Source organism: Mauremys reevesii, unplaced genomic scaffold (genome assembly GCF_016161935.1).
Source record: "Mauremys reevesii isolate NIE-2019 unplaced genomic scaffold, ASM1616193v1 Contig49, whole genome shotgun sequence".
Taxonomy (NCBI): domain Eukaryota; kingdom Metazoa; phylum Chordata; order Testudines; family Geoemydidae; genus Mauremys; species Mauremys reevesii.
This window is the reverse complement of record NW_024100861.1, coordinates 1-20,971: the sequence shown is the minus strand read 5'-3', so window position 1 is coordinate 20,971 and position 20,971 is coordinate 1. Positions and strand designations below refer to the sequence as shown.

General features: G+C 49.4%; 1 protein-coding gene across 3 annotated transcripts in view; it reads right to left on the bottom strand.

Annotated features, from left to right (window-relative positions):
• LOC120394300 (uncharacterized PPE family protein PPE40-like) overlaps window positions 1-16,816 on the bottom strand; it is a 29,358-nt gene extending 12,542 nt beyond the window's left edge. For all 3 annotated transcript variants that reach the window (XM_039518552.1, XM_039518553.1, XM_039518551.1), the window contains exons 1-17: window positions 16,769-16,816; window positions 16,425-16,545; window positions 15,963-15,983; window positions 14,295-14,351; window positions 13,237-13,260; window positions 12,727-12,783; window positions 11,794-11,817; window positions 10,878-10,934; window positions 9,728-9,751; window positions 9,224-9,280; window positions 8,359-8,382; window positions 5,979-6,035; window positions 4,975-4,998; window positions 4,054-4,110; window positions 2,461-2,484; window positions 1,781-1,837; window positions 686-709 (exon numbers count right to left, since the gene is read on the bottom strand). In XM_039518552.1, the coding sequence (XP_039374486.1) occupies window positions 686-709; window positions 1,781-1,837; window positions 2,461-2,484; window positions 4,054-4,110; window positions 4,975-4,998; window positions 5,979-6,035; window positions 8,359-8,382; window positions 9,224-9,280; window positions 9,728-9,751; window positions 10,878-10,934; window positions 11,794-11,817; window positions 12,727-12,783; window positions 13,237-13,260; window positions 14,295-14,351; window positions 15,963-15,983; window positions 16,425-16,545; window positions 16,769-16,776 (717 nt within the window). In that variant the 5' untranslated portion in view covers window positions 16,777-16,816. The remainder of the gene's footprint in view (window positions 1-685; window positions 710-1,780; window positions 1,838-2,460; window positions 2,485-4,053; window positions 4,111-4,974; window positions 4,999-5,978; window positions 6,036-8,358; window positions 8,383-9,223; window positions 9,281-9,727; window positions 9,752-10,877; window positions 10,935-11,793; window positions 11,818-12,726; window positions 12,784-13,236; window positions 13,261-14,294; window positions 14,352-15,962; window positions 15,984-16,424; window positions 16,546-16,768) is intronic.
• Between the last annotated feature and the right edge of the window lie 4,155 nt (window positions 16,817-20,971).

The window sequence follows — 20,971 nt, the reverse complement described above, 5'->3', positions numbered from 1 at the left end:
CCCTAGCAATTCTGCGGCCCTACGCAACCCCCCCTCATGGAGGGTGGGGTTGTGGGGCCCCAGGCCTCCATGAGGGGGAGCGAGTCCCAGGCCTCCATGAGGGGGGCTGGTTTGGGGAGCAGAGGGGAACCACACCCCTGCATTCACCAGTGGGGCGGCTGGGACCGGATCATTGCACTCCTGCTACTGGTAAATTCAGACCCAACCGGCTGCAAAACTCAGGGGAGTGGGGGCAGGGCTGGTCATGGGAGAGAAGAGGTGGGGCTGGGGCAGAGCAGGGGCAGGGACTCTTGGGAAGAGCCAGAGCAGGGCCTGGAGCAGCTCGCAGCTGCATAGCCCCAAATTTCCTGGTGCCCTACACAGCTGTGTACTTTGCGTATGGGTAAGGACGGCCCTGCCCATTGATTCCAGTGCAGCTACGGGAAATTTACGTCAACTGGGGATCTGGCCACAACATCATTCTTATCCACTGGTGGAAACCAAGAGAGAATCCTTGGTAAAGCATTGACATCCAAAGGCTACAAATTTGTAATACCAAGCCTGACCTCTGGGATAAAAGGGGTCAGGACGGCAGTAGCCTACAGGGTTTTGCTAACAAAGGGTTGGGCTGTTAGTGAGCAGGATACAGAATACTCTTGAGGCAAAGCATGATAGTCCGATAAGAGAGATTATTGCTGATACTCACCACTGACCAGAACTGGTTGTTTTGCTACAACAGAAAGAAGAGTTAGGAATGCACACTGTTCCACTCCCCACCAGGGTAGCACAGGTTGTACCATCTAGTAACTTCAGAATAGCCACACCAGATCTGACCAATAGGCCGATCTACCCTGATGTCCCTCCCAGGGGAGGAGCAGAGGGGTGAGCGACACTAGTCCTCTCTCCTAAAAGGCCCAGTATTACAGTGCTGGCCTCATTATTGCCATAGATATAGGTAAAAGCTCTCTGTTGCGTTTCTGAAAGTACTACATAGTGCTCATGGTAACATTTTAGCTCTTATGCCATGCTGATATCCCCTCACATATAAGTTGGTTTCTTATTCACAGATCTCTGGGTGTCTTTTATTATTCCACAAGAAACAAGCCACATGTAATTCCCACTCACATAACACATTTGACCCTCCCTTCCTAGGACTGTTGCCAAGTGCAGTGCATTCCGTGTGATTTCGGAAGGATCTCTTGTTAGAGATTTAGTGGGCAACCAAAGGCACTGTGGGATACTTCATGCCTGTCCAGTGGACTTGTAGGAGAAGAGATCATCCTCCCATGAGGCCATGGGAAATTCTCATGAGGCCCCCCAGTTGGGATGGGGATGTATCCCAAAACTCTTGGGATATCTGCCACGTGCAGTGCCTTGTGGGTGATGTCAAAGACCTTCTTGCAAGATAATTCATGGGTGCCCAAAGGAATTGTGGAGAGGACAACCTCCCATCAACCCTGGCAATCTCATTTAAGCCTCCCAAATAAGTGTTCACCTGGAGACCCTCTGAGGTAGCTCCCAGCAGAAGTGCCTTCTGAGTGATATCATAAAACCTCATCTGGCCTGTCTCATTGCTACCCCTGGGACTGTGGGAGAGGAGGTCAACCTGCTATAAGCCTCTGGAGATTTTCAGAAGCCCTGTGGAGTGGGTGGACTTTCCATGCTGCCTTCGCAACATGGGCAAATGTAGCCAATGCTCCTCACAGGCAACCGTTACCAGACGTCAAACTAGCTGAGACGGGGTCCATTCGCTGATGTGTGTGAAGCTACATAGCATGGAGAGGTAATCTCTGCTACTTACGCTGTTGTCGTCAAAGCTGCCATCGCCCACATTGCCGGTCTTTACGCTACCGGAGCCCTGCAAGATGGGGATTGTTTATTATGTGTATTGTGGAAACACCTGTGGGGCTCCAGCAGATATTCCATCTACCCGGTGTGGCCACGGAGAAATTAATGCATTTGGGGATATGGTGTATTGATTCCAGTGCTTCTCTAGACAATTTACACCAGTGGGAACCTGGCCCATTGGCAGGGCCGTCCCTAGCAATCCTGCGGCCCAACTCAACCCCCCCACGGGGGGGTGGGGTTGTGGGGCCCCAGGCCTCCATGAGGGGGAGCAAGTCCCAGGCCTCCATGAGGGGGGCTGGTTTGGGGAGCAGAGGGGAACCACACCCCTGCATTCACCAGTGGGGCGGCTGGGACCGGATCATTGCACTCCTGCTACTGGTAAATTCAGACCCAACCGGTGCAAAACTCAGGGGAGTGGGGGCAGGGCTGGTCATGGGAGAGAAGAGGTGGGGCTGGGGCAGAGCAGGGGCAGGGACTCTTGGGAAGAGCCAGAGCAGGGCCTGGAGCAGCTCGCAGCTGCATAGCCCCAAATTTCCTGGTGCCCTACACAGCTGTGTACTTTGCGTATGGGTAACGACGGCCCTGCCCTTTGATTCCAGTGAAGTTATGGGAAATTTGACTGCTGATACTCACCACTGACCAGAACTGGTTGTTTTGCTACAACAGAAAGAGAGGTTAGGAATGCACACTGTTCCACTCCCCACCAGGGTAGCTGCAGTTGTACCATGTAGTACTTTCAGAATAACCACAGCAGATCTGACCAATAGGCCGATCTACCCTGATGATCCTCCCAGGGGTGGAGCAGAGGGATGAATGATACTACTCCTCTCTCCTAAAAGGCCCAGTATTCCAGCGCTAGCCTCATCAATGCCGTAGACATAGGTCATAGCTTCCTTGTTGCTGTTCTGAAAGTACTACATGGTGTGCATGGTAACATTTTAACTCTTCTACTTTGCTGAAATCCCCACACAGTTGAGTAGGTTTCTTATTCACAAATATATGAGTACATAAGAACATAAGAACATAAGAAAGGCCGTACAGGGTCAGACCAAAGGTCCATCTAGCCCAGTATCTGTCTACCGACAGTGGCCAATGCCAGGTGCCCCTGAGGGAGTGAACCTAACAGGCAATGATCAAGTGATCTCTCTCCTGCCATCCATCTCCATCCTCTGATGAACAGAGGCTAGGGACACCATTCTTACCCATCCTGGCTAATAGCCATTTATGGACTTAGCCACCATGAATTTATCCAGTCCCCTTTTAAACATTGTTATAGTCCTAGCCTTCACAACCTCCTCAGGTAAGGAGTTCCACAAGTTGACTGTGCGCTGCGTGAAGAAGAACTTCCTTTTATTTGTTTTAAACCTGCTGCCTATTAATTTCATTTGGTGACCCCTAGTTCTTGTATTATGGGAATAAGTAAATAACTTTTCCTTATCCACTTTCTCAACAAATGTCCTTTATTCTTGTGCAAGAAACAACCCACATGTTGCTCTCATTCGGTTGTCAAGGTGCATATTTAATCTACTAGCTAAGGAGTTGGCCAAATTACTGTGGATAGGACACTATTTACCCTCAGTTCTTAGGACTATTGCCAAAAGCAGTGCATTTTGGAAGGATCTCTTGTTAGGGATTTACAGAGTGCCCAAGGGAATTGTGGGACACTTCATGCCTGTCCAAGGGACTTGTAAAAGAAGAGATCATCCTCCCATAAGGCCATGGGAAATTCTCATGAGGCCCCCCAGTTGGGATGCGGTTGTATCCCAAAACTCTTGGGATATCTGCCACATGCAATGCCTTGTGGGTGATGTCAAAGACCTTCTTGCAAGATAATTCATGGGTGCCCAAAGGAATTGTGGAGAGGACAACCTCCCATCAACCCTGGGAATCTCATTTAAGCCTCCCAAATAAGTGTTCTCCTGGAGACCCTCTGAGGTAGCTCCCAGCAGAAGTGCCTTCTGAGTGATATCATAAAACCTCATCTGGCATGCTTCATTGCTACCCCAGGGACTGTGGGAGAGGGAGGTCAACCTGCTATAAGCCTCTGGAGATTTTCATAAGCCCTGTGGAGTGGGAGGACTTTCCATGCTGCCTTCGCAACATGGGCAAATGTAGCCAATGCTCCTCACAGGCAAACGTTACCAGACGTCAAACTAGCTGAGACGGGGTCCATTCGCTGATGTGTGTGAAGCTACATAGCATGGAGAGGTAGTCTCTGCTACTTACGCTGTTGTCATCAAAGCTGCCATCGCCCACGTTGCCGGTGTTTACGCTACCGGAGCCCTGCAAGATGGGGATTGTTTGTTATGTGTATTGTGGAAACACCTGTGGGGCTCCAGCAGATATTCCATCTACCCGGTGTGGCCACGGAGAAATTAATGCATTTGGGGATATGGTGTATTGATTCCAGTGCTTCTCTAGACAATTTACACCAGTGGGAACCTGGCCCATTGGCAGGGCCGTCCCTAGCAATTCTGCGGCCCTACGCAACCCCCCGACGGGGGTTGGGGTTGTGGGACCCCAGGCCTCCATGAGGGGGAGTGAGTCCCAGGCCTCCATGAGGGGGGCTGGTTTGGGGAGCAGAGGGGAACCACACCCCTGCATTCACCAGTGGGGCGGCTGGGACCGGATCATTGTACTCCTGCTACTGGTAAATTCAGACCCAACCGGCTGCAAAACTCAGGGGAGTGGGGGCAGGGCTGGTCATGGGAGAGAAGAGGTGGGGTTGGGGCAGAGCAGGGGCAGGGACTCTTGGGAAGAGCCAGAGCAGGGCCTGGAGCAGCTCGCAGCTGCATAGCCCCAAATTTCGTGGTGCCCTACACAGCTGTGTTCTTTGCGTATGGGTAAGGACGGCCCTGCCCGTTGATTCCAGTGCAGCTACGGGAAATTTACGTCAACTGGGGATCTGGCCACAACATCATTCTCATCCACTGGTGGAAACCAAGAGAGAATCCTTGGTAAAGCACTGACATCCAAAGGCTACAAATTTGTAATACCAAGCCTGACCTCTGGGATAAAAGGGGTCAGGACGGCAGTAGCCTAAAGGGTTTTGCTAACAAAGGGTTGGGCTGTTAGTGACCAGGGATACAGAATACTCTTGAGGCAAAGCATGATAGTCCGATAGGAGAGATTACTGCTGATACTCACCACTGACCAGAACTGGTTGTTTTGCTACAACAGAAAGAGGAGTTAGGAATGCACACTGTTCAACTCCCCACCAGGGTAGCAGAGGTTGTACCATCTAGTAACTTCAGAATAGCCACACCAGATCTGACCAATAGGCCAATCTACCCTGATGTCCCTCCCAGGGGAGGAGCAGAGGGGTGAGCAACACTAGTCCTCTCTCCTAAAAGGCCCAGTATTACAGTGCTGGCCTCATTATTGCCATAGATATAGGTAAAAGCTCTCTGTTGCGTTTCTGAAAGTACTACATAGTGCTCATGGTAACATTTTAGCTCTTATGCCATGCTGAGATCCTCACATATAAGTCGGTTTCTTATTCACAGATCTCTGGGTGTCTTTTATTATTCCACAAGAAACAAGCCACATGTAATTCCCACTCACATAACACATTTGACCCTCCCTTCCTGGGACTGTTGCCAAGAGCAGTGCATTCCGTGTGATTTCGGAAGGATCTCTTGTGAAAGATTTAGTGGGCAACCAAAGGCACTGTGGGATACTTCATGCCTGTCCAGTGGACTTGTAGGAGAAGAGTACCGTGGATAGGACACAATTTACCCTCAGTTCTTAGGACTCTTGCCAAAAGCAGTGCATTTTGGAAGGATCTCTTGTTAGGGATTTACAGAGTGCCCAAGGGAATTGTGGGACACTTCATGCCTGTCCAAGGGACTTGTAGAAGAAGAGATCATCCTCCCATAAGGCCATGGAAAATTCTCATAAGGCCCTGAGTTCGGATGGAGATGTATCACAAAACTCTTGGGATATCTCCCAGGTGCAATGCCCTGTGGATGATGTGAAAGACCTTTTGCAAGATAATTCATAGGTGCCCAAAGGAATTGTGCAGAGGACAACCTCCCATCAACCCTGGCAATCTCATATAACCTCCCAAATATGGGTTCACCTGGACACGGGGTCCATTCACTGATGTGTGTGAAACTACATAGCATGGAGAGGTAATCTCTGCTACTTACGCTGTTGTCGTCAAAGCTGCCATCTCCCACGTTGCCGGTGTTTACGCTACCGGATTCCTGCAAGATGGCGAATGTTTATTATGTGTATTGTGGTAACACCTGTAAGGGAATGTCTACACTACAGGATTATTCCAATTTTACAGAAACCGGTTTTTGGAAACAGATTGTATAAAGTCAAGTGCACGCAGCCACACTAAGCACATTAATTTGGTGGTGTGCGTACACAGACCAAGGCTAATGTCGATTTCCGGAGCATTGCACTGTGGGAAGCTATCCCATAGCTATCCAATAGTTCCCGCAGTCTCCCCCATGCATTGGAATTCTGGGTTGAGATCACAATGCATGATGGGGCAAAAACAGTGTTGCAGGTGATTCTGGATAAATGTCGTCAGTCAATCCTCCTGCCGTGAAAGCAAAGGCAGACAATCATTTGGCACCCTTTTCCCTGGATTGCCCTGGCAGGCGCCATAGCACAGCAACCATGGAGGCTGTTTTGCCTTTTTTCACTGTCACCGTATGTCTACTGGATGCTGCTGACAGACGCGGTACTGCAGTGCTACACAGCAGCATCCCCTGGCCGTTGCAAGTTAGCAGAGACGATTACCAGTCATATTGTACCGTCTGCTGCTGTCATGGGTGCTCCTGGCAGGCCTCGGTGAGGTTGGCCGGGGGCGCATGGACAAAAATGGGAATGACTCCCCAGGTCATTCCCTTCTTTAAGTTTTGTCTAATGGAATGCCTAGAATATCAGGCAAGCCTACTAAAGAGCCCCAGAGATCCCGCAGAAATGATGAGCTGCATGCCATTCTAGGGGGTGCCCCTGCAACAACCCCACACGTTGCTTCCCTCCTGGGCTACCGTGGCAGTGTCCCCCCATTTGTGTGATGAAGTAATAAAGCGTGCATGAAGAAACAGCACTGACTTTATTGCCTCTGCAAGTAGAGATAAAAGGAGGGAGGGGAGGCAGCCTCCAGCTGCTATGATATTCCAGGCAGGACTGAATCTCCAGGAGACAAAGCTTAAAGAAGGGAATGACCGGGAGTCACTCCCATTTTTGCCCAGGCGCCCCTGGCCGACCTCACCGAGGCCTGCCAGGAGCATCCATGACAGCAGCAGACGGTACAATATGACTGGTAACCGTCTCTGCTAACTTGCAACGGCCAGGGGATGCTGCTCTGTAGCACTGCAGCACCGTGTCTGCCAGCAGCAGCCAGTAGCCATACGGTGACATTGGAAAAAAAACGAGAAACTATTTTTTTCCCTTTTCTTTCACGGGGGTCGGGGGGAGGGGGCTGACGACATATACCCTAAACTGCCCGCGACAATGTTTTTGACCCTTCAGGATTTGGGAGCTCAGCCAAGAATTCAAATGGTTTTCGGAGAGTGCGGGAACTGTGGCATAGCTACAGTTGTCACTCACTCCCCCCTCCGTGAGGGTCCATTTGATTCTTTGGCTTTCCATTATGCTTGTCTCAGCTCCTTAAGTTTCACGCAGCACTGTGCTGAGTCCCTATTGTGGCCTCTGTCTATCATAGCCATAGAGATTTTTTCAAATGCTTTGGCATTTCGTCTTTTGGAATGGAGTTCTGATAGAACAGATTCATCTCCCCATACAGAGATAAGCTTCAGTATCTCCCGTAGGGTCCCTGCTGGAGCTCTTTTTGGATTCTGGGACTGCATGGTCACCTGTGCTGATCAGCGCTCCACGCTGGGCCAACAGGAAATGAAATTCAAAAGTTCGCAGGGCTTTTCCTGTCTACCTGGCCAGTGCATCCAAGTTCAGATTGCTGTCCAGAGCAGTCACAATGGTGCACAGAGGGGAACCCCACCCCAGCACTCATCAGCATCGCAGCTGGGACTGGATCCTTGGACTCCTCCTGCTGGTGAATGCAGGCCCAGCCGGCGGCAAAACTCAGGGGAGTGGGGGCAGGGCTGGTCAGGGGAGAGAAGAGGAGGGGCTGGGGCAGAGCAGGAGCAGGGGCCCTGGGGAAGAGCCAGAGCAGGGCCTGGAGCAGCGTGCAGCTGCATAGCCCCAAATTTCCTGGTGCCCTATGCAGTTGTGTACTTTGCATATGGGTAAGGACAGCCCTGCCCATTGATTCCAGTGCAGCTACGGGAAATTTACATCAACTGGGGATCCGGCCACAAAATCATTCTCATCCACTGGTGAAAACCAAGAGAGAATCCTTGGTAAAGCACTGACAGCTGAAGGCTGCAAATTTGTAATTCCAAGCCTGACCTCTGGGATAAAAGGGGTCAGGACGGCTATAGCCTAGAGAGTTTTGCTAACAAAGGATTGGGCTGTTAGCGAGCAGCGATGCAGAATACTATTGAGTCAAAGCATGATAGTCTGATAGCAAAGATAACTGCCGATACTCACCACTGACCAGAATTGGTTGTTTTGCTACAACAGAAAGAGAGGTTAGGAATCCACACTGTTCTACTCCCCACCAGGGTAGCAGAGGTTGTACCATGTAGTACTTTCAGAATAGCAACACCAGATCTGACCAATAGGCAAATCTACCCTGATGATCCTCCCAGGGGTGGAGCAGAGGAATGAGTGCCATTAGTCCTCTCTCCTAAAAGGCCCAGTATTCCAGTGCTGGCCTCATCAATGCCCTAGACATAGTAATAGCTCCTTGTTGCTACTCTAACATTTTAGCTCTTATGCTATGCGAGATCTCCTCACAGCTAAGTAGGTTCCTTACTCACAGATATCTGGGTCACCTTTATTATTCTGTAAGAAAAAACCCACATCTTGCGCCACTTCGATGACATGATGCAAATGTAATCTAAAAGCTAAGTAGTTTGCCAAGGTACCCTGGATAGGACACAATTTACCCTCAGTTCCTAGGACTGTTGCCAAAAGCAGTGCATTTTGGAAGGATCACTTCTTAGGGATTTAGTGGGTGACCAAAGGAATTGTGGGACACTTCATGCCTGTCCAGGGGACTTGTAGGAGAAGAGATCATCCTCACATGAGGCCATGGAAAATTCTCAGTTGGGATGGGGCTGTATCCTAAAACCCTTGGGATATCTCCCAGGTGCAGTGCCCTGTGGATGATGTGAAAGACCTTCTTGCAAGATAATGCATAGGTGCCCAAAGGAATTGTGCAGAGGACAACCTCCCGTCAACCCTGGCAATCTCATATAACTCTCCCAGATATGGGTTCTCCTGGCCACGGGGTCCATTCACTGATGTGTGTGAAGCTACACAGCATGGAGAGGTAATCTCTGCTACTTACGCTGTTGTCGTCAAAGCTGCCGTCTCCCACATTGCCGGTGTTTACGCTACCCGAGTCCTGTAAGATGGGGAATGTTTATTATGTGAATTATGGTAACACCTGTAAATCTCCAATGGATATTCCATCGACCCTGTGAGGACTTAGATAATTTATAGCATCTGGGGATGTGGCTACTGATTCCAGTCCTTCTCTAGAAAATTTACACCAGTGAGAACCCCATTGATTCCACTGAAGCTATGGCAAATTTACATGAACTGGGGATCTGGCCACAACATCATTCTCAGCCACTCGTGGAACCCAAGGAATAATCCTTGGTAAAGCGTCGACATGCAAAGGCTGCAAATTTGTTGTACAAAGCCTGATCTCTGGGATAAAAGGGTTCAGAACGGCTGTAGCCTAGAGAGATTTGCCAGCAAAGGGTTGGGCTGTTAGCGAGCAGCGATACAGAATACTCTTGAGGCAAAGCATAACATTCCGATAGCAAAGATAACTGTTGATACTCACCACTGACCAGAACTGGTTGTTTTGCTACAACGAAAAGAGAAGTTAGGAATGCGCACTGTTCAACTCCCCACCAGGGTAGCTGAGGTTATACCATCTAGTACTTTCAGAACAGCCACACCAGATCTGACCAGTAGGCCAATCTACCCTGATGATCCTCCCAGGAGTGGAGCAGAGGGATGAGTGACACTAGTCCTCTCTGCAAAAAGGCCCAGTATTCCAGTGCTGGCCTCATTAATGACGTAGACATGGGTACTATCTCCTTGTTGCTATTCTGGAAGTACCACATGGTACTCATAGTAACATTTTAGCCCTTATGCTATGCTGAGATCTCCTCACATCTAAGTAGGTTTCTTATTCACAGATCTCTGGGTCTCCTCTATTATTCCGCAAGAAAGAAGCCAGATATTATTCCCACTCAGATGACATGAGGCAAATTTAATCTAATAGCAAAGGAGGCAAGCAAGATACCCTTGATCGGATACAATTGACCATCCGTTCCCAGGACTGTTGCCAAGAGCAGTGCATTCCGTGTGATTTTGGAAGGCTCTTTTGTGAGAGATTTAGTGGGTGCCCAAAGGAATTGTGGGACACTTCATGCCTGTCCAGTGGACTTGTAGGAGAAGAGATCATCCTCCCATGAGGCCATGGGAAATTCTCATGAGGCCCCCAGTGGGGATGGGCATGTATCCCAAAACTCTTGAGTTAGCTCCCATGTTCAATGCCTTGTGGGTGATGTCAAAGACCTTCTTGCAAGATAATTCATTGGTGCCCAAAGGAATTGTGGAGAGGACAACCTCCCGTCAACCCTGGCAATCTCATCTAAGCTTCCCAAATATGTGTTCAGCTGACGACCCTCTGAGGCAGCTCCCAGTATAAGTGCCTGCTGAGTGATGCCAAAATGCCTCTTCTGGCCTGTCTCATTGCTACCTCGGGGACTGTGGGAGATGAGGTCAACCTGCTATAAACCTCTGGAGATTTTCATAAGCCCGGTGGAGTGGGAGGACTTTCCATGCTGCCTTCACAACATATGAAAACACAACTAATGCTTCTTGCAGGGAAATGTTACCAGACATCAAACTATCTGAGACAGCGTCCATTCACTGATGTGTGTGAAGCTACATGGCATGGAGAGGGAATCTCTGCTACTTACGCTGCTGTCATCAAAGCTGCCGTCGCCCACATTGCCGGTCTTTACGCTACCGGAGCCCTGCAAGACGGGGAATGTTTATTGTGTTATTGTGGTAACACCTGTAGGTCTCCACTAGATATTCCATCGACCCGGTGGGGCCACGGAGAATTTAATGCATTTGGAGATGTGGCGTATTGATTCCAAGTTTCTCTAGACACTTTACAGCCGTGGAACCCTGGCCCATTGGCAGGGCCGTCCCTAGCAATTCTGCGGCCCTATGCAGCCCCCTCATGGAGGGGAAGGGTGGTGGGGCCCCGTCCTCTGTGGGGGGGAGCAGGGCCCAGGCCTCCAGCGGGGGCAGAGGGTGGGGCTGGCTTAGAGGGCAGAGGGGAACCACACCCCAGCACTCACCAGTGGGGCAGCTGGGACCGGATTGTTACATTCCTGCTGCTGGTGAATGCAGGCCCAGCCCGGCTGCAAAACTCAGGGCAGGGGGGCAGGGCTGGGCAGGGGAGAGAAGAGGTGGGGCTGGGGCAGAGCAGGGGCAGGGACTCTGGGGAAGAGCCAGAGCAGAGCCTGGAGCAGCGTGTTGCCCCACATTTCCTGGTGCTCTACGCAGCTGTGTACTTGGCGTATGGGTAAGGACGGCCCTGCCTGTTGATTCCAGTGAAGCTACGGGAAACTTACATAAACTGGGGATCTGGCCACAAAATCATTCTCATCCACTGGTGGAAACCAAAAGATAATCCGTGGTAAAGCGCCGACATGCCAAGGCTGCTAATTTTTAATACCAAGCCTAACCTCTGGGATAAAAGGTTTCAGAACGGCTGTAGCCTAGAGAGTTTTGCTAACAAAGGTTGGGCTGTTAGCAGCGATACAGAATACTCTTGAGGCAAAACATGATAGTCCGATAGCAAAAGTAACTGCTGATACTCACCACTGACCAGAATTGGTTGTTTTGCTACAAAAGAAAGAGAAGTTAGGAATGCACACTGTTCAACTCCCCACCAGGGTAGCAGAGGTGGTACCATGTAGTACTTTCAGAATAGCCACACCAGCTCAGACCAATAGGCCAGTCTACCCTGATGTCCCTCCCGGGGCTGCAGGAGAGGAATGGGCACCTCTAGTCCTCTTTCCCAAAAAGGCCCAGTATTCCAGTTCTGGCCTTATCAATGCCCTAGCCATAGGTCATAGCTTCCTCATTGCTACTCTAACATTTTAGCTCTTATGCTATGCTGAGATCCCCTCACAGCTAAGTAGGTTCCTTATTCACAGATACCTGGGTCGCCTTTATTATTCTGCAAGAAAAAACCCACATGTTGCTCCCACTCTGTTGACATGATGCAAATTTAATCTAATAGCAAAGGAGGTGGCCAAGATACCTTGGATAGATCACAACTTACCGTTAATTCCTAGGACTGTTGCCAAAAGCAGTGTATTTTGGAAGGGTCTCTTGTTAGGGATTTAGTGGGTGCCGAAAGAAACTGTGGCTGTCTAGGGGACTTGTAGGAGAAGAGATCATCCTCCCATGAGGCCATGGAAAATTCTCAGTTGGGATGAGGCTGTATCCTAAAACCCTTGGGTCATCATCCCATGAGGCCATGGGAAATTCTCATGAGGCTCCCAGTTGGGATGAGGATGTAACCTAAAAATTTGGGATATCTCCCAGGTGCAATGCATTGTGGATGATGTGAAAGACCTTCTTGCAAGATAATTCATAGGTTCCCAAAGGAAATGTGGAGAGGACAACCTCCCATCAACCCTGGCAATCTCATAAAAGCCTCCAAAATATGGGTTCACCTGGAAATGGGATCCATTCTCTGACGTGTGTGAAGCTACACAGCATGGAGAGTTAATCTCTGCTACTTACGCTGTTGTCGTCAAAGCTGCCATCTCCCACGTTGCCGGTGTTTACACTACCGGAGTCCTGCAAGATGGGGAATGTTTATTATGTGTATTGTGGTAACACCTGTAGGTCTCCAACAGATATTGCATTGATCCTGTGAGGCCTTAGATAATTTATAGCACCTGGGGATGTGGCGTATTGATTCTAGTGCTTCTCTGGACAATTTACACCAGTGGAAATCTGGCCCCATTGATTCCACTGAAGCTACTGCAAATTTACATGAACTGGGGATCTGGCTGCAACATCACTGTCATCCACTCATGGAACCCAAGGAATAATCCTTGGTAAAGCGCTGACATGCCAAGGCTGCAAATTCGTTATACCAAGCCCGACTGATGAAATAAAAGGGGTCTGGACGGCAGTAGCCTAGAGGATTTTTCTAACAAAGGGTTAGACTGTTAGTGAGCAGCGGTACAGAATACTATTGAGGCAAAGAATGAAGGTCCAATAGCAAAGAGAATAACTGATACTCACCACTGACCAGAATTGGTTGTTTTGCTGCAACAGAAAGAGAAGTTAGGAATTCACACTGTTCAACTCCCCACCCGGGTAGCAGAGGTTGTACCAAGCAGTAGTTTCAGAACAGCCACACCAGATCTGACCAATAGGCCAATCTACCCTGATTGAAGCAGAGGAATGGGCACCCCTACTCCTCTCTCCTAAAAAGGCCCAGTATTCTGGTGCTGGAATCACTAATGCCATAGATATAGGTAACAGCTCTCTGTTGCGTTTCTGAAAGTACTACATGGTGCTCATGGCAACATTTTAGCTCTTATTCTATGCCGAGATCTCCTCACAGCTAAGTCGGTTTCTTATGCACAGATCTCTTGGTGTCCTTTATTATTCCTCAAGAAACAAGCCACATGTAATTCCCACTCAGAAGACACAATTTACCCTCAGTTCTTAGGACTGTTGCCAAGAGCAGTGTATTCCGTGTGATTTCGGAAGGATCTCTTGTGAGAGATTTAGTGGGTGCCCAAAGGAACTGTGGGATACTTCATGCCTGTCCAATGGACTTGTAGGAGAAGAGATCATCCTCCCACGAGAGCATGGGAAATTCTCATGAGGCCCCCCAGTTGGGATGGGGATGTATCCCAAAACTCTTGGGATATCTCCAAGGTGCAATGCCTTGTGGGTGATGTCAAAGACCATCTTGCAACATAATTCATGGGTGCCCAAAGGAATTGTGGGGAGGACAACCTCCCATCAACCCTAGCAATCTCATATAAGCCTCCCAAATATCTGTTTATCTGGAGACCCTCTGAGGCAGCTCCCAGCAGAAGCTTCTTCTGGCCTGTCTCATTGCTACCCCGGGGAATGTGGGAGAGGAGGTCAACCTGCTATAAGCCTCTGGAGATTTTCATAAGCGCTGTGGAGTGGGAGGACTTTCCATGCTGCCTTCGCAACATGGGCAAACGCAGCCATTGCTCCTCGCAGGCAAATGTTACCAGACATCAAACTAGCTGAAACGGGGTCCATTCATCGATGTGTGTGAAGCTACATGGCATGGAGAGGTAATCTCTGCTACTTACGCTGTTGTCGTCAAAGCTGCCATCTCCCACATTGCCGGTGTTTACGCTACCGGAGCCCTGCAAGATGGGGAATATTTATTATGTGTATTGTGGTAACACCTATAGGGCTCCAACGGATTTTCCATCATCCTCTGGGGCCTTGGATAATTTATAGCATCTGGGGATGTGGCATAGTCATTCCAGTCTTTCTCTTGACAATTTACACAAGTGGGAACCTATCCCAGTTGATTACCCTGAAGCTATGGCAAATTTACATCAACTGCGGATCTGGCCACAACATCATTCTCATCCACTGGTGGAAACTAAGGAATAATCCTTAGTAAAGCTCCGACATGCTGTTGATTCCAATGATGCTATGAGAAATTTACATCAACTGGGGATATGGCTCCAACATGCTGGAAACCAAGAGATAATCCTTGGTAAAGCTGTGACATCCCAATACTGTAAAGAAGTCCCTTGCATAGATAATTTTTCCAGAAAAGGATTCAGCTCTTAGTTAGCAGTGGTGAAGAGAACCATTGAGGCAAAGTATGATAGCCCGATAGCAAGGATGACTGAGTCACCACTGACCAGAACTGGTTGTTCTCCTCCAACAGAAGGGAAAGTTAGCAAAGCGTACTGTTCAACTCCCGACCAGGGTATCGGGGGTTGTATCACTGAGTAATTAAAGAATTTCCACACCTGATCAGAACAATGGGCCAGTCTATCTTTACATCCCTGCCTAAGCCGGGGCAGAGAAATGAGTCCATCTAGCCTGGTTTCTAGCTGCAGTGCAGTGTGTGTGATTACAGAAATCCCCCCTCTTGAGATATTTGATGGGTTCCCAAGGGAACTGGGGGTTGTCAAACTCCCATCAGCCCCTAGCAATCTCCCATAAGCCTCCTGTAACCTACTCTGTGTTCACATGGGATGGGGACCTGCTCCAAGCAGCAGTGTCTTCTGGGTGATATTGGAAATTCGCTTGTGGCGTATTTATAGCAGAGCAGGGGAATTGTGGCAGAGGTGGTCAACCTGCCATAGGCCTGCGGAGATTTTCATAAGCCTCCTGCAGCAGGTGGCATTTCTAAATTGCCTCTGTACCATGGAAAAACTGCAGGAAATGCTCCTTGCTTGGTAACCTTTATCAGACAAGAAACCAGCTGGAGCAGGGTTGATTGACCTGATATGTATAAAGCTACATGACGGGAGGAGGGAATCACTGATATTTATGCTGTTGTCATTAAAGCTGCTATCCCCAACTTTGTCATTATTGAGGCTACCAGAGCCCTGTAAGATGAGGGGTATTTATTATGTGTATTACGGTAACTTCTAGAGGCCCCCACCTGATTATCCATTGACCAAATGGAGCTACAGACAATTTACATCATCTGGGGGAACTGGCCTCCTTGACTCCAGTAGATCTACGGGGCATTTCCAACAGCTTGGCTCTGCTCCCAACATCATTCTACCCCATCCTGGAAACCTATAGATAATCCTCAGAATAAACCCAGACATCCCAAGGCTGCATGATTTGTTTCACCAAGCCAGATTAATGGATAAAGCAGGGCAGGAAGGCAGTTGCCAGAAGGTTTTCCCGGAATACGGCTGTGCTGTTAGTGAGCAGCGATGTAGGATACTGCCGAGGCAAAGCATGAAAGTCTGATAGCAAAGAGGACAGCTGGTACTCACCACCGACCACAACTGCTTTTTCTGCAACAAGAGAAAGAAAAGTTAGGAGTGCATGCTGTTCAGCCCCTCACCAGGCTACCAGAGGTCACGTCATGCAGTAACTTAAGAACTGCTGCTCCCGATGAGACCGATGGGCCAGCATAGCCTGATATCCTGCCGGGGCTGAAACAGAGGAATGGGCCCCTCTAGTCTGGTATCCTGCCTCCTACATGGGCCCGTTTTGCAGTGCTGCCCTCATGGTGTGTCTGTGCAGCACCTGGCATAAGGGTCCCTGATTCCAGTTGGGTCCACGTCTGTCCCTCACTCTCTGTCTGTTGAACACCCGGCACAATAAATCCTCACCAGAGTGTGGGCAGGGACTGTCTCTCCTGTGTCAGGGCAGCGCCCAGCAAAACGGGGTCCTGATTTCAGATGGGCCCTCTAAGTGCTACTGTAATACAAATAATAGGTACATCATCTCACCAATGGAGCTGCTGTGGGGCTCTCCAGGGAGAGGAGCCCGATGAGGAAAGCGGCCACGTACGACACCTTCATCTTTGCGTCTTTCCTCTCTCTGGAGCGGGGTTGTTTCTGGCCTGGCACGCTGAGTGGGAGATGGCAGGGCTGAGCACTGTATTTATACTGTATGCTGGGCTGGGCACTGCACACCTCATTGTTCCAACCCCTGATAACGTGATTGCCGTGAGAGCCAATTGCTTCCTTCTCCTCCCCTAGTCCCTCCCATTCCTCCTTCCCCCGTCACACCCTCATTCCCTCTTAATCTTTCCTCCACCACATCTTGCTGTAGCCCAGACTTTCATACTCACTTTCTCATTCTGCAGCAGCCCCAGGTTTTTGAGACTCAGAAGAGGCTGAGCGAGGTCAGGCCGCAGGAAACAGGTCACAACCCGAGTGGTCGTTGGCCTGGAGCACACATCTGAAAATGGGAAGTAGGTTCCTAAGTCACCCAGGCACTTTGTGTTGATATAATTGAAGTGGTACAACTCTCCTAATGCTATTGCTTATTACCATATGGGATTATTATGTAAGCTGTGTCTACATTACTGCCTACGTCGGCAAAACGTATGTCACTCAAGGGTGTGAATATTCCACCCCCGAGTGACATACGTTACACTGACATAAGCGCTAGTGTGCACAGTGCTATGTCAGTGGGAGAGTTTTTCCTCCCGACGCAGCTTATGCAGTGGGAGTGTTTTTTTTATGCTGATGTATCAGAAGGAAAATGCTGACGTTTGGGGTTGAAATGAAACATTCTGATGGGTTGAAATGGAATTTTTCATTTCGAGTCCACATTTAGAAAGAAAATGAAATTTTGATTCAAAAATGAAAATGTCGATTTGAAATGATATTTTTGTTTTGAAATCAGCCTTTGGCCATGGAAAAAAATTGAAGTAGATGAAATCAGGTTTTTCAACAGGAAACTTCTTTGGTGCAAAATTTCTAAGTAGCCCCACCTGGGATGGCCTGACTTCCCACTGTCTCCCGGTCTGAGGGTGGGACGGGAGCTCCCCTTACTCCTATGATAGGCACAGGCCAGAGCTATGGAGCCCGACTGTCCTAGCGGTTTCACAAACAAGTTGGGTGTGTCCGTTAATCCACAAATCTGAGGGAAGCCTCTGGCACTGACTCAGCGAGCAGAAGGGAAGGTGCAATGTTCAATATTTACACTAAATGTTTATCTTTGATAGGCTGAAATTGTTGTTTGTGGACAGTTGCCAGATCAGGTCCCCAGCAACTTGCACTGAAGTCACAGAGCCAGATCGCCAGGCAGTGGAAATCAGCGTAGCTACGTTTTAGGCAGTAGGGACAGATCCCAGATGGTGTAAATCAGTGTCACTCCATTAGCATTAGTAGGCAAGATTTCAGCTGGTGTAAGTTGACTGTAGCACCTTTAAAGTGAACAGATCAGAGCCCAGCTGGTGAGAATCAGCCACAGTCCCCTGGGGTCAGTTGGGTGATATCCCAGCTGGTGAGAATCAGCCACAGTCCCCTGGGGTCAGTGGGGTGATATCCCATCTGGGGTGAATCAGCCACAGTCCCCTGGGGTCAGTGGGGTGTTATCCCCATCTGGGGTGAATCAGCCACAGTCCCCTGGGGTCAGTGGGGTGATGTCCCCGTCTGGTGAGAATCAGCCACAGTCCCCTGGGGTCAGTGGGGTGATATCCCAGCTGGTGAGAATCAGCCACATTCCCCTGGGGTCAGTGGGGTGTTATCCCCATCTGGGGTGAATCAGCCCCAGCTCTATTGACATCAACACCTATTTGCACCCCCTGAGGATCTGGCCCAGTAGGTTTTATGGGTGCTCATCTGCAGGCAGGATTTGGCCTGCCATATTGATAAAGACCTTATCAACTACTGGGTGGCGAGAGAACTGGAGCAGTGAACAGGGGAAGGACGGCTCTGCCGGACAGTTCTCCCAAGAAGTCAGCAAAACAGCTAGTAAAGGACAGCTGGGGCCAGACGGCGCCTGCACTTTGATAAAGCTTCTCACAAGAGGCGTCTAACAAACCATAAGCACTTGCCCGTTGAGTGGTAGGGCCCAGCTTCTCAGTGGCTGGTGTAAATCAGGGTCACCCCACTGGACTCAATGCCAATTGGCCCCAGGTGAGGGTCTGTCCCCTACGTTTCTGGGGTAGGTTGGAACCAGGACATCAGACCCATTCTGGGAGGAAAGCTGAAGTCAGGCAAGATGCCCAAGAGACGCACCTTGGCAGGGGTCCATGAAATTCAGAGGCCCAGCTTCCTGGCTGGTGTCAGCACGTGCCTTTCACAATGAGCAAGAGCTTACAGGCTCAAAGACCAGGGCAGGCAAAGGGCTGGAAACAGAGGGGGAAATAACGTCTTGCTGATCCACATGGAGGCTCGGTGCATAGCAAGCTGGGGTGTAAGCTGCAGAGCACTGTCTTGCCTGTGTGGACCCTGCTGCCCTGGGCTCTCTGACATTGGAAACACCAGGACGTCAAAGTGCCCTGCAGAAGTGTTAGAGCACAGTAGCAGGGTCCGCACGGCCACTTTGTGCCCAGCAAGCTAGTGTGCTCTAGATGTTTACGCCGGCTTGCCATGCATTCAGCTCTGTGTGGACAAGCCCTTCTCAAAGTCACGTCACAGAGCTGTGCTAGAGCCAGCAGGAGAACGTAGCTCTCCAGCCTGTGAAGCCAATGGCTGTTGCCTAGATCATGCTGTTACTTCGGCAAATAAATGTTCAGGCCCAGATTCCCAGCTGGTGTAAATCAGCTATCGCTCCACTGGAGTCAGTGAGCCAGCTCTCCAGGGAGTGTGTATCCTTCAGCGGAGTCAAGGAGGGCAGAGCAGAGCTGGCATAATTCCAGGGCTCGTAACACTCTTTCAGCCATAGAGTATCTGGCCCAGGGAGTTAATTTGGGAATTCACTCAAGGCGAGAGTAATGCCAGTGTTTAGGGTTGGCACAAAGACCTTTGCACCATCTAATAAATCCCATGCAGATTTATTAGATGGTGCAAACCCTCATTGCACATTGAAAAAGGCAGCCATGTCTGGTGATTAGACCAGATCTTTAATGGGTGTAAACCAGCGCCTCTCCATTCACTCCACTAGAGCAATGCCAATTTACAACAGCTGCAGATCTGGCCCGTTGATGCCAGTGAAGTGTGTGTGTCTCGCTGTGTCTGGGCAGCATCTGGCACAACAGGGCTCTTGTCTCAGCTGGGGCAGGGACTGTCTCTCGCTGTGTGTCTGGGCAGCACCTGGCAGAACAAGATTTGAACAGCAGACGGGACCCTTATGATCATGCAGTCTGACCTCCTGCATGACAGAGGCCAGAGAACCTCACCCAATAATTCCTGTATCAAGCCAGTAAGTTCTGTTTGCACTAGAGCAGATCGTTTGCAAAGGGACCCAGTCTTGATTTAAAGACTTCCACATGCTGGAGAATCCACCAGGTCTCTCGAGAGATGGAAAGTCCACCACTTTTTGACCAATCACATACCTTCGTTAGCTCCTTCTGAAGTTCCTCACAATCTTCTCTACACCCAACAAACCAATGTGTGTTGTTGGTAAATAGTGTCATCTCATTGTCCACGCCTCCCTCTTCCAGACCAGTCTGACAAATGATACTTAGCTTTTAAAAGGAGCATTTCCTCCCTGTCACTTTACAAAAGCAGGTCACTTTGGGGAGCCTATTTTACAGGTGTGCCGAGAGAGAGGGCCAAGGACATACAGTCAATCAGTGGCAGAGCTGGGAATGAAACCCAGGAGTCCTGACTCCCAGGCCTGCTGCTGTAGCCACTGGCCCCACTTCCCTTCCCGGAGCTGGGAATAAAACCCAACAGTCCTGGTTGTTACTCCTTGCGGATGACACCAAGTTGGGAGGTATTGCAAATTCGGAAAAGGAGCGGGATATCCTCCAGGGAGATTTGGATGACCTTGTAAACTGGAGTATTAGTAACAGGATGAAATTCAATAGTGAGAAGTGTAAGGTTATGCATTTAGGGATGACTAACAAGAACATTAGTTATAAGCTGGGGACGCACCAGTTAGAAGTAACGGAGAAGGAGAAGGACCTAGGAGTCCTGGTTGATCGCAGGATGACTATGAGTAGGCAATGTGATGTGGCCATTAAAAAAGCTAATGCGGTCTTGGGATGCATTAGGCGAGGTATTTCTAGTAGGGATAAGGAGGTGCTAGTCCCATTATATAAGGCGTTGGTAAGACCTCATTTGGAGTATTGTGTGCAGTTTTGGTCTCCCATGTTTAAGAAGGATGAATTCAAACTAGAACAGGTACAAAGAAGGGCCACTAGAATGATCCGAGGAATGGAAAGCCTGTCGTATGAAAGGAGACTTGAGGAGCTCGGTTTGTTTTCCTTAACCAAAAGAAGGATAAGAGGAGATATGATTGCACTCTTTAAATATATCAGAGGGATAAATACCAGGGAAGGAGAGGAATTATTTCAGCTCAGTGCTAATGTGGACACCAGGACAAACGGATATAAATTGTCAGTCAGGAAATTTAGGCTTGAAATTAGAGCGAA